The following is a 16,906-nucleotide window of genomic DNA, read 5'->3' as shown; positions in this document are numbered from 1 at the left end:
CCGGGATCCTCGATATATATATATATATATATATATATATATATATACACACACACACATGTAATAACAACCCCCCTGTCACTGCCCTCGAGCAGACGACGAATAATGCACATTGGACAGACGATCCCAATGTTTTACAGGTCTATAGCACTAAGACGACACTATCATAAAACTGTCCCATCTTTGGTCTAGACCTTGAGCGCAATTTTCCTGTTACATCAGGGACACATGCTATGTGCTACATGCGCTCAATACTTCAGCTGGGTCTCCCACAAAGCATGGCTAATTCAGCTGCTTATCTACGTGAAAAGAGCAAGTTTGCTTACCGTAAACGACGTTTTCCGTAGATAGCAGATGAATTAGCCATGCTGACCCTCCTGCCTCCCCGGACAGTTATTTGTTACCTTTACAACTTGTCTTACTTTGATACTTTGAGGAGACTTGAGGCAGCGTGGCATCAGGCAAACCTCACTATCAAAGGCAAGTTTTAAGCTTTGAGAGCTCCGCCACCTACTGGCACGGAGGACCGTCCCAGACAGCATGGCTAATTAATTTATCTATGGAAAACACCGTTTACTGTAAACAAACTTGCTCTTTCCCATATCTGGAAAATAATAAATGGATATGCATTTTAACTTAGATCCAAAATACGATAAAATTAAGTATAATTTTTGCAATCCATTATGAGCAGACCTGTCACCATTTCAAGACACAAAAAGAAACTGTATTGCAATAAGAACAATTCTTGCACAATACAATATAGTCTGCCTATGAAAGTCATAGTAACATAGTAATGACAGATAAAAACCAAAATGGTCCTCCCAGTCTGCCCAGCAAGGTGTTTAGGGCTGTAACTGCCACTCTGTACAGGGTAACCTCATGGCTTCTGTTTAAAGGAATTGGGGGGGGGGGGGGGGGGGGGGAAGGGAGGGAATCTTCAAATCTGCACTTGATCTTGATTTTTTTTTCTGCAAGATAAAGTCTGGCACGTAAACTTGGGTAATGTCCAGAATAGAAATGTTAGACAAATGTTCATAAGTATAAGCACTGGTTTTATCTTATCTAGATTATTACAATAGCCTTTGTATTGACCTCCCAATGAGGCTACTGCAGTAGTTGCAGAATGTGCTAACTGCAGTGACTAGGGCTATTTTTAAGAATCCTAGGGGCTTTCCCTCCCTGCCTCTTTTGCAGTCACTGCACTGGCTTCCAGATGAGTCCCGAATCCAGTTTAAAATTTTATCCCTTATCTTCTGAGTTCTAAGAGATTGCAATGGGCCTTTATATCTTAGGAACATGCTAGATTGTTATAATCCTTCTCCCCTCAGATCTAGCCAAAGTACTCTTTTAGTCATTCCCATGGTGAAAGTTGCAAAGTCAGTCAGAATCCCTGTCCATATTAGATCGGAGCAAAATTATCTTTATTTTAGAAAATTGCTGAAGGCTTGGCTATTCTAGGTGGGCAGAGGTGAGGGCTAAATGTATTTTTTAATTTTATTTCTGGTAGAATGTGTTGGGTAGTTGATCCAAGGAGGACTGTTAATGTGTTTTATATCCCAGCTTGTGTTTTTACTGAGATTTGCAATTTAATTTTGTATTACTGTATTTATGTTTTATTATACACTGTTTTAAGCAATTGTTTATGGTCAGGAGAGCAATCTAGAAGAATTTACATAAGTAATTAAAAAAATAAAGCAAAGCAAGGTAATTGTGGTCTTGACTGTTTAGCAAGTCACACTGTATAAAGAAAAAAAAAAAAAAAAAGACTGAGCACACTACCTGTTCTCCTCTGTAGATGACATATTCTGCCAAAGCCAATCCATTCACACTAGGCCGACCAGTAACTGAATGGTGTCCTGGTGGGGAATGAGCCATTTTCATTGCACTGAATTGCAAGAAAGACTTGCCCAAAGTTACACGGCAAAACAGTAGGTGCCTAGGATAGAACAATTATAAAAAAAAATTAGTTTCACACTTGAATAAAAATCTGCCTTGATAAGCAATGTGTGTTAGCAAACAGGTGATTTTATTTTATTTTTGGTAGTCTCTAGTAAAATTAGTCTAGTCACTTTTTAAACATAAATGCCTACACTTAGGGCCTTATTCAAAAAGGATTTTCCTCCATAATGTGCCTAGGCACCCATCCTCAAAATGGAGATCCAAATGAAAGAAAATGTACAGAAGGCCACAAAACTAGTGAAGGGATCATCAGAGTTTACATATGCAGAAAGACTGTCTAAAACTTGAGATATCTACATTACAAAGTATGTTTGAAGAGAGATTTAATTACATTATACAAATAATGGACACTAAAGAGATTTTGTGGGACCTCCAAGATAAAGTGGAATATATTTATCACCTTCAGAGAAAAACATGTGTCCAGAAAGATGAAATTCTGGAAGGGTTTTGTAATGGAGGCAGTCACATCTACAACTGTAAAATTAAAACTCAACAACCAAGTTTTAGAAGAAAAATATATTGAATATGCTCATATATAGCTAGATTCTACAACAAGAACAATGGTCTTAAAATCAACAGATCAGCAACTATTTGGGATCGAGAAAGGTTTTCTTCTTCACTGCTACAGAAGTGGCTATAGGCAGCAGTGTTTTTACTCCCATCTCCAAAATTCCATGTACAGAAAACGGCTAGGTGGTTATAACATCAGTTTCAATGGCCTTCTGAACTTCAAATTTAATCAACAATTTAACTATCAAATCACTTACCTATGACAAACATAACAAGACCTGTCTTTGTGAATTGGACATCCAGTGCCACCTCCAATTCCATATACATACTGATTGCTTTTGGAGGAGTTTTCAGCAAAATAAATTCCGGCTCCAAACATTCCACCTATGTAAGCATGTCGTTCATCAAAACCTTTGTGAATTATTGCATTCACAAATGGGGAACCTAGCAATGAAATAATAATTTAGTGCCAGAAGAAAGCAGAGTTGCTTACCTGTAACAGGTGTTCTTCGAGGACAGCAGGATGGTAGTCCTCACACTTGGATGACATCATCAGATGGAGCCCGGCACGGAACTTTGAGCTCAAAGAATCTAGAACTTTCAAACATGCCCTACTGAGCAATTGCAGATATAGTCATCACTCTGCCCCCTAGGCAGTGTCCCTCAGTCCCTAATATAGCTAATACATGGAGAAACCAACTCCCAGGGAAGGCGGATGGGTTTTGTGAGGACTAGAAAAGCCCAAGCAATGCTTGGAGAATAATCAGCAACAATGGCAGGGCCTAAGACAGACCCTATGTGCCCGAAGCATTACACCTAGCTGACCATGCAGGACAGTTTCAAGAGTTTCAGGGCATGAATGGCAACTCCTGAATAGATCACTAGCCCAAATCTGAGCAGGGAGAGAGTTAGGCCTGAAGCTCACCCACCCTGCACCCTGTCAAGGGCAGGGCTATCCATCCTGTCTAAGGATTGGTCAGATGTACAGGAAGGCACTTTGGGCAACCTAGTGAAGAGAGAAAAGCTAAAGGCAGTATTGGCCAAAGCCTGGCGAAAATATAGTGAAAACATGGTGCATCTTTCCCTTCAGGTATACACTAAGATCTACCATGAACACCTTAGCTTTTCCTCCCCTCCCCCCCAACTGGAAGTTGGAGGGAGCGAGAACACAAGGAGGCAGACTGCTGGGGAAGCACAAGTCGCTAGGTGGTATATCCCAACCCCAAAAGAATAACCCACTGCCGATTCCAGTAGGGAGTTACCTACCAAGATAAAGCCCTCAGTCTGCTTGGAACAGCTGAAACCGAGCGAATTCACCAGGGAAGAAATTCAGAAATACACCACTAAGAGACAGGAAGTCAGGTTGCTGCAAGTGCAACTCCTGTTGAACAGGATTTCTTCACTGGCCTGGAAACCCTAATGTTATCAGGGCAGGGCCAGGGTGATCTTGGAACAGACTGCCAAGCTCCTGGGTTAGGTATTAATACCCCAGCCATGATTGCAAATACTTCTCCCAAGAAAGCACACGGTCCAGTAATGGAACAATAATTGCATGAACCAGGACCCCACTGTCCGCAGACAGGGTTCTCTCTAAAATGAGGAAGCATAGCTTGCAAGCCACAATAACCAAGAGCAGCACCTCTGTTACGGTGTCCCTCGTCCCCCATCTTCCTCAGCTATGGGACTAGAACCCTCCTCACTGAGGTAGGGTCCCCACAGGTGAGAATGACTGGCCAGAATGGCCCATTGAACTCAGCAGGTATCAAGGTGACTCCTGGATGGGAGAAACCCTTAAGGTTCACCTAGGAGCTACTCTGGAAAGGCTCCCTAGCGAATTAGACCTGATGTGCTTAGAACAACCTAAGTAGGTCACTACCACTTGACTGGCTGTCGGAGCAAGGAACAGAGAGCAACTGCCAGTCAGAAGCGGTGAAATCCCTTCCATAGGAATGAAGAACAAGGGACACCCCTTGTGAGGGTGGACAATTGGGTGCCCAGAGGGGAACCCATAAGAGTTGCACAGGAACCCACTCAAATCTCCCCTTCTTGAAGGGAGAGGAGTAATGGGAATCAGGGCTTCCTGATCCCAAAAACCTTTTAACTCTCCCGTTGAGTTACAATCACTGATTGCTGATGTTCAGAAGTGACCAATCCACCATAGGCAGCTATCCTCAGATGGGGTAGGTCACAGTAATAAGCAGAGGAGCCCAGCAAAAACGGTCCAATGACCACCATTGCTGTTCCCCAGCCCTGGCCTTCCAGGAGATTCACCAATTCAAAGAATCGAGGCTCCAGCTCAGAGATAAACATTCCAGGGATTCCCCACAAAAGGGGTTTGTGAAAAGAGAGGGTTGAAAGACACATTCTTCTTTGAGGGAGAAGATTCCTGATACTACCCGCTCGGTGTCTATGCCCCCCTTAGGGTTCCATCAGGAACGCAGTCCTAGGTCAGTCCTGTGGCTGTGGTGCACAACCTATTGTGCTCGCCACAAGGGAAACACACACACCCATACAGCAGAAGGCAACTGGAAAAAAAGAGCCCGTTGCTGTAAAAACATGCTGATCAGTACTCATACAATGGTATCCACTTGTTGAAGTAAGTGGCAATACGCTGCCAAAAGGCAAATAATTGGTCTTCTCCACCAGATCTCCCCAGCACTTTGTGAGCAGACCTGATGAGAAGACTGAGACCATGACATGATGATGGCAGAATCCTGGCTTGGCTGAGAACTGCACAGATAGGGAGAATGCCACCTGCCATCTTCCAAGACGCTTGGAATAAATGCCTTGCTGTACCCAACCATGATAATGTACTCCACTGGCACTGTAACTCCCAGTGGAGTGTATAGGAACAGTGTGATGGCGGCGTCCCCAGTACCACTGGGCTCTGGGTATGGATGACATGGAGGACGTCTATGGTATTGGGGCAGCTCTGCACCGCGATGGCAATGAGGCAATGCCCCGCGTTGAGGCAACCATGGCATGGAATGGAACTGGGGCATCCATGGCATGGATGGGTCCGCCACCTTGAATACCCAGGCACTCGATGACTCTGGTGCTTCGAGTCCTCAAATGTCTATGGCACGGAAAGCCCTTACAGTATCGAGGACAGTCACACACCCTGATGTCAGATGGTGCCCCTGCCCCTCGACAGCATCAAGGGTGACCATGGCACTCAATAGCAGTTCTGGTCCCTGATACGGTCCTGATATCGATGCATTAGATTAATGGTGCGCTGGTCACAGACGTGCACGGGCAACCATTACTGGGCATGGCACTGAAGGGCGGCAGCAAGATACTTGCCCAGGCTCCTGCTTACCTTCTCTACCAAGAAGACTGCATTGCCATCACCAGCAAAGCAGGAGGGGAAACTATATCATCCAGGGCTCCTTCCCATGGAGACTAGTTCCTTTGGGTGTGGGGGAGTTGAGCTCTCCTCCCCACAGGAACAGTATAGTCCTCAATCTCTTCGTTGTCTGACCTCCATTGATTCCAAACGATCAGTGAAACGATATGGAACTCCTGCACAGGGAGAACTTAGGCAAGTCCCCAGGCTCAGCGGCCTACAAGGATCATCACCAAGTCCTGCCAGCACCGGACAAAAGGTACAAAAACAGACAGTGCAAAGAGAGGACAAAGAAACTAAACTGCAGGTTTTTATTTTATTTATTTTTTTTTTTTTAAAAGGAAGAAACAGACTCTGTCTCTGACAGACTCTCCAGTGACTTAAGGCCTGCCATGTTGCTGCAGACAGAGGAGAGAGGAAAAAGAGAAAGAAAAGAAAACTACCGTAAGGTAAAGGAAATTAAACAGCTGCAGCTCTAGAAAAAAAAATCACAAAGACTGTGAAGAAGAGAGCAAAGCCGAATACCATGAGCACACAGCTCCCACGTTCACACAGCTCTACGGATAAAGAGAGAATGAGGGACTGCCTAGGGGGAGGGTGATGACTACAGCTGCACATGCTCAGTAGGGCATGTTTGAAAGTTTTAGATTCTTTGAGATCAAAGTTCCATGCCAGGCTCCATCTGATATCACCCATGTGTGAGGACTACCATCATGCTTGTCCTCAGAGAAATAGCAACGATTTTCCATGCAACGTGTACTCCACTAAGATATATTTTTTGTCAAGTGGATTATACAAATCTTATTTTTTCCCTTAAACATTTTATATGTAGGAAGAAAATTAAACAGGTATAAAACTCATGAAGACTGGGAACTTGTAGAAAGTTGAGTTTCAGAATGCTGAAAACATCCTTGTGTATTTCTGTAAATAAATTGGGCATGTTCAATTTTGCCTAAATAAGCAGTCAAGACACATATCTGTATACAGTATTATAAGGGTAGGACAGCTACTGTACTTGTCCTAATTATGAATAAAATAAAATACACAAAGTCTCAAACAGCATGCTCATTTCATCAGAGACAACATACTTTGAAGACTGATAAAGGCGATTGCTGTTGTATAATCTCAATACAACCTTGATACCAATATTCTGTCACTTTTTAAACAAAAATTCTATATCCTACACTTAAGGCCTTTTTCCCCCCATAAGGTGACTAGGCACCCATCCTCATAAAGGGTATCCAAATGATAGAAAATGTACAAAACTAATTGAAATAAAGCAGAGTTGCTTACCTGTAACAGGTGTTCTCCCAGGACAGCGGGATGTAGTCCTCACATATGGGTGATGTCATTAGGTGGAGCCCTATTACGGAACACTTTTGTCAAAGTTTCTAGAAACTTTGACTGGCACACTGAGCATGCCCAGCATACCATGATCCCTGTGTCCACAGAGGTCTCCCTTCAGTCTCGTTTGTAGCAAAAAAGTGCGAGCGAAAAATAAAACGCAAGTGGACCCAACTCTGCGGGGTGGTGTGTGGGTTTCGTGAGGACTACATCCTGCTGTCCTGGGAGAACACCTGCTACAGGTAAGCAACTCTGCTTTCTCCAAAGACAAGCAGGATGGTAGTCCTCACATATGGGTGATTAGCAAGCTACATGCTGACTCATATTACAACAATGTCTCTCCAACCTAAAACTCATAATCAACATTGATAAAACTGAATTAATCATCCTCGACAAAAAAATCAACGATTCACCCAATCACTCAAAACAGAAAACCCAGAAACAATCTCTCCTGTTGACCATGCCAGAAACCTCAGAATTACAATTGACAAAGAATTATCCTACAAAACCCATATAAACAAATAAAATCAAAGAAGGTTATCACAAATTATTGACACTCAGTTGTCTCAAACCTTTCCTCACTCAAAATGACTTTAGAACAGTTCTGCAACTACTACTATTTGCAAACCTGGACTACTTAAACTCCCTACTCCTCGGCCTCCCTTTTACCACCATATGTCCACTACAAATACTCCAGAACACAGCCACCAGGATTCTTTCAGGAACCAAGAAACAAGAACACATTACACCTACTCTCATATCCTTGCACTGGCTCCCAATTAAATACAGAATAGAATACAAAGTTTTATCAATCCTCCACAAATTAATTACAGGACAACAAAACCATTGGCTAACTGAACACATTGAACTACATGCTCCAAAAAGGAGCCTTCGCTCAATGAATAAAGGCTTCCTCAAAATTCCTCGTGCAAAAATCACACACCTAACATCAACCCGAGAGCGCGCTATATCCATCGCCAGCCCATCTCTATGGAACTCCTTACCCCTAAAGCTAAGAACTCAAGTTGACACCAAAACTTTCGAAAAAGAATTAAAAACCTGACTTTTTACCAGAGCTTTTTCAGAAAATCTTAACTACCAACACCAACAAACTCCCAACCAGACAACTCCACAGAAAACAGAGACACCATCCTATCAACTTATGATGGACTAATAAAACCACAAACTCTACCACAGACACCCAAGAACTTTTCCCTATATAATCTAACCCTCTATTACCCCCCAATGCTACCCAACTTTATCTTCAAATTGTATTTGTTAAAACTCTGTTATTCTCCTAATGTAAACCGTTATGATGGCAAAACCGAATATACGGTATACAAAACATGTTAAAATTAAAAAAACAAAAAAAAAAACCAGGCCAATAACAGACAACTCGTGCAACAGGCACTATAACTAGGGTGCTATTGGCAATGATGAGGCAGCCTGAAATCACAGCAAGTGGTTGTGGAAGGAGTTGGGCATTATACTGGGAAAAAATTTTTCAAGACAGATTGTCCAAAGGCAGAGTCTTGACAACCTTCCTTATCTAAGCAGTAGTGGGCTGCGAATGTGTGAAGAGAGCTCCATGTTGCAGCCTAGCAGATGTCGGCAATTGGTACTGAACGATAGTATGCTACTGACGTTGCCATGGCCGTTACAAAATGTGCCTTCACTCTCCCCTGGAGAGGAAGGCCTGCTTTTTCATAGCAGAATTCGATACAGTCTGCCAGCCAGTTGAAGAGAATTTGTTTGCCCACTAACTCCCAGCTTGTTTTTGTCAAAGAAACAAAGAGTTGGGTGGATTTCCTATGGACTGCAATGCGGTCTAGATAGAATGCAAGTGTACGCGTACAGTCCAAGGTGTGCAAAAACCTCTCGCCCTGGTGAGAGTGAGGCCTTGGGAAAAGAGTGCACAGACTATAGACTGAGTAAGGGGAGAGACTGTGTCCACCTTAGGAAGAAATTTAGAGTGAGTATGGAGGACCACTCGGTCACAGAGGAACCTAGTTTAGGGTGAGTATGCAACAAGGGCTTGTAACTCACTGACCCTTTGAGCAGATGTAATGGCTACAAGGACAAATTTTCCATGTGATTAATTTAGAATTTTTAATGTCATAGGAATGCAAAGGCTCAAACGGGGAACACATGAGCCTTATGAGTACTACATTTAGGTTCCATTCCGTAACTGGCATAAGTTGTAGAAAGCCCATCACAGGCCAACTCATAAGGGGTTGAGCCGTTATCAGGGCATCCCTTACTCCCTGGTGGTACACTGAAATGGCACGGAGGTGTACCTGTGCAGGGGATGTCTGGAGACCAGAATCCGAAAGGTACCCTATATAGCCTAATAAAGATGGAGTGGGGCAGGAAAAGGGGCCAATACCTTTTTGTGTACACCATTTGGTAAATCCTGTCCATTTCGAATGGTAAGATTTACGTGTGGAAGTTTTTCGTGAAGCTACAACTACCTGAAAAACATTAGTGAAAAGATTTGAAGGTTCGGATGGTATAAATTGCCGTGATTGTGTGTTATGAGATTGAGCTGTGGGCAGGCGAATTGGTTCCTGAATGAATAGGTCGAGAAGTATGGGGAAGCATACTTGTCAAGGTCAGTACGGGGGTATGAGAATCATTAAACCCCTGTCCTGCTGTAGCTTCACGAGAGTTTTTTGGCTATGAGCGGTATCGGAGGAGACGTATATAGGAGGCCTTTGTTCCAGGGGCTAGCAAAGGCGTCCATGGTTAATGCGTTTAGTTGCCTGTGTAGGGAGCAGAATCTGTCCACTTTGTGGTTCAAGTCGGACGCAAAGAGGTCGATGGTTGGTTGACCTCAGCGCTAGAAGATTTTGCTCGCTACACATGGATTCAGAGACCACTCGTGGGGGTGGAGACATCGATTGCGATGGTCTGCTAGTACGTTCGGTATGCCTGTTAGATAAGTGGACCGGAGATGCATGGAGTGTGCAAGGGCCCAGGCCCAGATCTGCACGGCTTCCTGGCAGAGACAATAAGAGCCTGCGTGTCCCTGCTTGTCAGAGTACTACATTGCCACTATGTTGTCTGTCTGTATCCACACATTTTTGTGTGAGAGGCAGTGTTTGAAGGCATAAAGGGCATAACGTATGGCTCGAAGCTCTAGGAAGTTGATGTGAGACTGTTCATCGAGCGGAGTCTACACATCTTGGGTTTGGAGGTTGTTAATACGAACTCCCCAACCCAAGCTGGATGCAACCATGGCCAAGGTCACCTGAAGAACTGGTTACTGGATCGGTGACATGGATCAGGGATGAAAGCAGTTTAACGGTTTAGAGGCACTGAATTTTAAAGTGCACTGAGTTTTTCCCATGGCTAGTCTGGCCATAGGAGTGACGTGGACCGTGGAAGCCATGTCACCCAGCAATAGGAAGAATTAATGGGCTGTGGCTATGTTGCATGCGAGCAGATATGTGGACAGTTTGATAGGATGTCTGCGTGGTTGTTGGGCAGGAAGGCCTTTTGGACTGTAGTGCCTAGATCTGCTACAATGGAGGCAAGGAGGTGAGACAGATCCATATGGGATTTATGGTAGTTGATCAGAAATCCCAGCAAATTTAGAGCTAGTTTGGACTGACTCCTTATTAGGCAGTCGTCCAGGTAAGGAAACACGTGAATACTGTTTTTTCATAGATAAGCGGCAATCACTGCTAGGCATTTGGTGTAATACACGAGGTGTCGAAGCTAGTTCGAATGGCAGAACTTGGTATTGAAAATGCTGTTGACTCACTATGAAGCGTATTGAAGGTCATGAGAATAGAGTCATGAGAATAGGTCATGAGAATAGAGTCAACCTCCTTGTTGTAGTAAGGGAAGCATGGTGCCGAGAGACACCATTTTGAACTTTTCTTTCTGAAGAAATTTGCTGAGATTTTTGAGGTCCAGGATGGCCGAAGGTCGCCTGTTTTCCTTGGAAATAGGAAATAGCTGGATTAAAATCCTCTGCTTTGCTTTGTCTGGGGGAAGTGTGTCCCGAGCCCTGGTCCTCAGTAGGATGGACTGTTCTGTTCTCTGGCAAGGTTTCAAAATCCAGAAGCCTGCCCGACTGGCGGAGCTGGTGTGATCTGGATATCAGTTGTTGACGTGTACGTGCTTTTTGAAGTGGACTGGTTGGTCTCACACAGGAGCTGGATAATACTTGTGTTAGCGGTAAAAGGTCCTTCTAGCATCCATCTTCGCTGGTTTTCTAGCCGAGGAGGGAGGATATGCAAGAAACGTAGAGAGCTGTCGCAGGGTCTCGTGGTGGTCTTGCAAGTAAGCCACTGTCTGCTGGACCTTGTGCACGAAGATATGATCTGTGGTGCATGGCAGATCAGCTAGTTTATCTTTGACTTCGGGCCGTAAATCAGGGGCCGTAAGCCAGGTTCACCATCTAGCACAGAGTCCTGTTGCTGACAACGGGAGGACGTTTCGAAGCAATCACATGTTGTTCGACTTCATGTTGATGGCAGTGACGTTCCCTTGGTGTTGTGTCAAACATAGCTGGTAAACAGCAATGTGTGACACCAACATGGATCCCTGGAAGATTTTACTACCTAGACCCTCCCGAAAACCTCTGGTCCTCTTTAGTGACCAGGTTGAAAGGGATGTCATTTGGAGGGATCGTCTCCACTCTTCTGGTGGAGAAGGCTCCAAGAGGAGGTTGGTTTATGTCTCGATGGGATCGGTGCTGAAGCGGTATTAGAGTCCCCATCGCCCTTTGAGGATCCCGGGATAAGTATAGCTGCCCTTGGAGGCTCAGAAGGATGAGTCGGCATCGTTGACTTAGGCTGTCGTTAGTAGGGTACCGATGAGGGCAGCAAGGCGGTGGCGCAATGGTGCGAATATCGATGGTTCTGGTGTTGGTGCCGGTATGGGGGCCGGCATCGATTGAGGTTGTAGATTCCGGGAGGCATAGAGGACAGCCTAGTGGACGAGGATGTCCAGCTCCTCCCTGGAGTTGGTATAGGTAACGCAGCTACAGAGGGAGGCAGGCTAGGCGTTACTGGCACTTCCACATGGATCTGTGGTGGCTCAGTACCTGGCACTGGCGTGGAACGCCTCGGTGCCTCGGGTGCAGAGGAGCATGGAGACTCTTGTACCCGGGCCCGCTTCGCAACTGGCTCGATGGACATCTATGCCGATGCGGTATCGGTGCCGACCCTGAACGCGGAAACTTGTTGGTGCCGGCGATTATGTTTCCCTCGGTGCTTGGCCCAGTCATTCTCCAGCACAGAAGAAGGTGCCACCGCTGTCCTGGATGGCATTGGTGACGGATGGTCACCATGCCTCTACTGCTCCTGACGTGGTTTTCATCTAAGGATTACATGAGTGCTCTGGTTGAGGTCCGAAGTATGGAGCGTTTTCGTTAGTTGAGGGCACTGAGGCATCGATAGAGGTATCGACGGCAACAGCACCAAAGACGTCGGCATCAACGGCGGCCCTGACAGCATCGATGGTAGCTGTGACGGGATTGATGGCAACCTCCACGGCATCAATGGGAACCATGGACGCCCCGATCCCTCTAGCCCCGATGGACCCGGTGGAAGATCTCAGCAAGGACACCCGCGGGCATCGTGGGGCGGACAGAGTGTGATAGACATAGGGAGAGAAGAAAAAAAAGAGGGCCGCAAAACGGTTGGTAACCCGGGGGAACCGACACGGAAGTGACAGGACTGACCGGAGAACACAGAATAATACTCACCGAGCGTCGATGAAAATGTACACGAAGGGAGACCCGGGTAAGGAAATTATTTGTGAAGTAAAACTTCAAAATTTTTCTGTGAGGAAAAGTTGTGAGAAAAAAACTCACAGAGCTCCTAAACGCGAGGCAACTGCAGCGAGAAAAAAAAAAAGAGACTGAAGGGAGACCCCTGTGGACACAGGGATCAAGGCATCAAAGTGTTCCGTAATAGGGCTCTGCCTAATGATGTCACCATATGTGAGGACTACCATCCTGCTTGTCCTGGGAGGAAAAAAAAAACTTCTGGTGTGGATTTTAAAACTGTTCTTAACAGTAAGCAGAAGCCACTTGTTAAAGCAAAACTTTTGGTCTGCCAATGTGTTGCTGTTCTATTACCATCAAGGTCATACCTGCTCAATTTATTGGTTTATCTTACTTTCCCATGTAGGGAACAGCTTGTGACAGCTCATCTCTTACTGGATTTCTTTGAACAGAAATAGCCTTGTAAGTTTTAAGGCCAGGTACCTGCAGCAGCCCAGGAAGTATACTGGAATTCTCCTCACACTTTTGGGTGAGTTTCTCCACTTATAACAACTGCTGGCACAGAAAAAGTCCAGACTTTGCTTTCACAATGAAAAGTCAACTTTTAAGCTATACTCCTCTCCTGCCTCACTTTCCTTCAGTGAAAAACCTAGCTACTGTACACTGAAAATAGAATATGAAGTCATTCTTCCCAGAACTGTTATCAAACAAATGGAAACGTTTGTGTAATCCTTCTAGTTCAATGCCTAGCCTCAGCTTAGAAAACAAAGATCCTCTGCTTTCTATTCTATATTCAGTTTTCAGGAACTTAGTTGGTGAGTCTGTAAAAAGAATAAGTGTTATCAGAAAGTCACAGAGCAGTTAAACATGGATAAGTCAAACATTTCATTTTTACTAATTTTCATCGCAAAAGAGATTCCTTTAAACAAAAATTTGCATTCAAGCAATGTTTCCTTAAAAGCATTCCTAGCATAGTTCATAAGTTTTACAGGAAAACAAATCTTGTGTGTGCAAGTGTTGTGCACTTTAAAACCATTTCTGCAGTTTTCTGTATATTCTGAAATGTTTTTACCTCCTGAGAAACAAGATGCAGCAACAAAAGGATTACAAAGTCATACAGGCTTCCATGTAGGTACATAATTGAGCAGAGCCAATAAATCTTCAATCAGCTGGCTAATTTTGATGTGCGGTGCTGACTGACATGCAGTCTAACTTCTACAAAAACTAGTCACACCACCACTTGTATAATTCGGTGCCTTGGGATACCCTTTTCTAAAATGGATGTCAGCTCTCAGTTTTACTTGCCCTATTATCCTGTACAGACAGGAGTCTACTGTTTGTCATCACTATTTAAAAGATTTGTTGCAAAGGCATCTAATTTCCTAACTTACTGCAGACATGCTTTCCTCAGTAGTAGATTTTTTTCTCTTAGGATTCAAAACAAGATGTTTTAGATATGGTTGGAAGGAGCTTTTTAGCCAATGTAAACATGAAATTTCCCCATTCAAGTGAATCAACATGTTTGACATTATAAACCAATTTTTTTTTTGAGGGGGGCAGGGGGGAGGGCTCAGTAGCTTCTTTTTATTTAACATTTGATATTCCTCCTTTACCAAGCTGATCTTAAGGCACATTATAATTCATTTAAGCTTCCAGTGCTACTGGAATATGCTCTAACTGGGGCTATATCACTAGAAGTTTTCACCCACATCTATCTCCATTTTTTGCATCCTCTCCCAGGCCTGGCGTGACCGGGTGTGCATACCATGCATTTGCATGGGGCAGCACACCTGGGGGGATGGGGGTCAGCGGCAACAGAAGAGGTTGCAGGGCCACCAGCAGAGCCAAACCCGCCAGTGGCTAAAGAGGAAAAGAGGCTGCCAGCAAAGTTCAACCCACTGGCAGCTGAAGAGGAAGAGAGGCTGCCGACCATTGCAAAGTTCAACCCGCCGGCAGATGAACTTTTCCTGCTTCAACGCTAACACCCTACCCTGGGTTGATGAAAAGAGGAGCCTGTGGGGCCATAGTGGAGCTCATCCCACCACAGCCCGAAGAGGAGCCTGCGAGGCCATAGTAGAGCTCATCCTACCACGGCCTGAAGAGAACAGGAGGCCATGTATGTGTGACACCCTGTATGCATGCTTGTGTATGGCTGTGTGACAGCCTGTATGCATGTGTTTGGTTGTAGTGTAGCCTTGTGTGCGCCTTGAGAGTCTGTGTATATGTGTGCGCGCACCTTTGAGAACCTATGTATCACATATAGACTCTCTCAGGTATGCGTGCACATACACAATTTGTGTCTGTGAGAGAGAGGAAGTATGTGTGAGAGCATAGGTATGTATATGAGATGGAGTGTGTGAGAGAATCAATGTTCCCTGTAGTACCCAGATCAGTCCAGACTCCTGGGTTTTGCCTCCCTTCCAGCAGATGGAGACAGAGAAAATTTTGCAGGCACCGCCTCTCAACCCGGTGTACCACCTGCAGCTCCTCAGTATCTCTCTCATCTCCAGCAGATGGAGGTGGTGAAAAACCTATAGTTCTCACCCACAAAAAAAAAAATTAAAAAAAAATGAATAAGATAGTAATTTTTTCTTGGAAGCTCTAATTTTGCCCAGAGCATTGTGCTTCCCAGAAGGTTGGTAGGTCCTGGTGGGACCATCATTCCTGGTCGCAGGCTGGGGTGAGCAGGGGTTGGGAACCCCAAAATAGTTCGGGCTGGTGCACCAGGGGTGATAGCCAGTGGTCTGACTCCCTCCCCTCCCAGCACACGGTTCTATAATCCTCTGCCATTCAGCTAAGTATCAATTGTCTATTTTGTTCCTACGATTTAAGTTGTTTAAAAAAAAAAAAAAAGGAAACAAGCAGAAGAGACCATCCAGCCTTGCTCTCTGCTCTCCCAGGTCTCAGACGCTTCCCGCCCTGCAGAGAGTGGCAGATTTAAAGGTTTGTTGCCTTCCTTTTCGGCGCTACCACAGCATTTCCCCTCTGGGGACTCTATCATGCTGCGTTCCTCTTACTGACTTGCCTGTGGGGAGGTTTTCCCGCGATTGTCACGAGCCGGCTTGTGCTCCCGATGCCTCCCTGGTGGGGAGGGCTCATTGAGGGGATCTGTAGGGTCCCTTTCCCAGCAGCGGGAGCTGCATAGAGTTCGCTCTCCCCATTCGACCAAGGCCGACCTATTCCCATTGAGCATGGGAGCGGCAGCTATTTTGTCTTCTGCTGCGCGCTTGGAGAGATCTGCTGGAGGCGGGGAATTCCCTCCGCCATGGTCGCTGCTCCTGGGAGCCCCAGGGGTGGCATAGAGGGATTGGGAGAGAAAGATCTCGATCCCATGATGGGGGATGAGCAGGATCACACACCCCCCCTCCCCCCCCTTTTTCGCCGGAATTTATGCATCAGACCTTTTTGGCTAGAAATTCCAAGCGGCCTTTCCCTCCAGATTGCAGCCCATCCGAGCAGTCCATTGCCTCTGATTCAGCAGGGGTCAACAGGCTCCGAACCATCACAGCCCTTCAGGTGTATTCCCGCAACAGGGGACGTAGATCCACAGTTATCATCGGGGGACCATCTGGATGCTCTGCTCACGTCAGGGCAGGACCCGGGGAGGATGACCTGGGAACGTTGCCCTCCCCCCTTGAGAGAGATGATACCAAAGTGCTGCGTCTCTTTCAGCGGGAGAAGATTACCCCTCTTATCCCGCATGTCTTAGCGGAGCTTGAGTTTCCTGTGCCGCAGGTGGAGCAGGACCAGGACTCTGTGGATCTGGTCATGGTTGGTCTGCGAGGTCCGGCTACTACCTTCCCTTTGCATAGGATAGTAAAGCAATTAATCGTCAGGGAGTGGGACACTCCTGAAATTGGCCTGAAGGTCAGCAGAGCCATGGACAAATTGTATCCCTTACCCGAAGAGGTGCTGGAGCTAAAGTGCCCAAGGTTGATGCCTCAGTGTCTGCGGTCACGAAGAGGACTACAATTCCAGTGGCCGGGGGGCAGCTTTAAAGGACCTTC

At 45.5% G+C, this 16,906-nt stretch overlaps 1 protein-coding gene across 1 annotated transcript in view; it reads right to left on the bottom strand.

The window, feature by feature from the left end:
• TNKS2 (tankyrase 2) overlaps nucleotides 1-16,906 on the bottom strand; it is a 195,548-nt gene that overhangs the window by 7,513 nt on the left and 171,129 nt on the right. The window contains exons 25-26 of the mRNA XM_029609867.1: nucleotides 2,727-2,913; nucleotides 1,780-1,936 (exon numbers count right to left, since the gene is read on the bottom strand). Coding sequence (XP_029465727.1) covers nucleotides 1,780-1,936; nucleotides 2,727-2,913 — 344 coding nt within the window. The remainder of the gene's footprint in view (nucleotides 1-1,779; nucleotides 1,937-2,726; nucleotides 2,914-16,906) is intronic.

The sequence above is a fragment of the Rhinatrema bivittatum genome, chromosome 7 (assembly GCF_901001135.1).
Source record: "Rhinatrema bivittatum chromosome 7, aRhiBiv1.1, whole genome shotgun sequence".
NCBI lineage: Eukaryota > Metazoa > Chordata > Amphibia > Gymnophiona > Rhinatrematidae > Rhinatrema > Rhinatrema bivittatum.
This window is presented reverse-complemented; position numbering and strand designations above follow the sequence as displayed.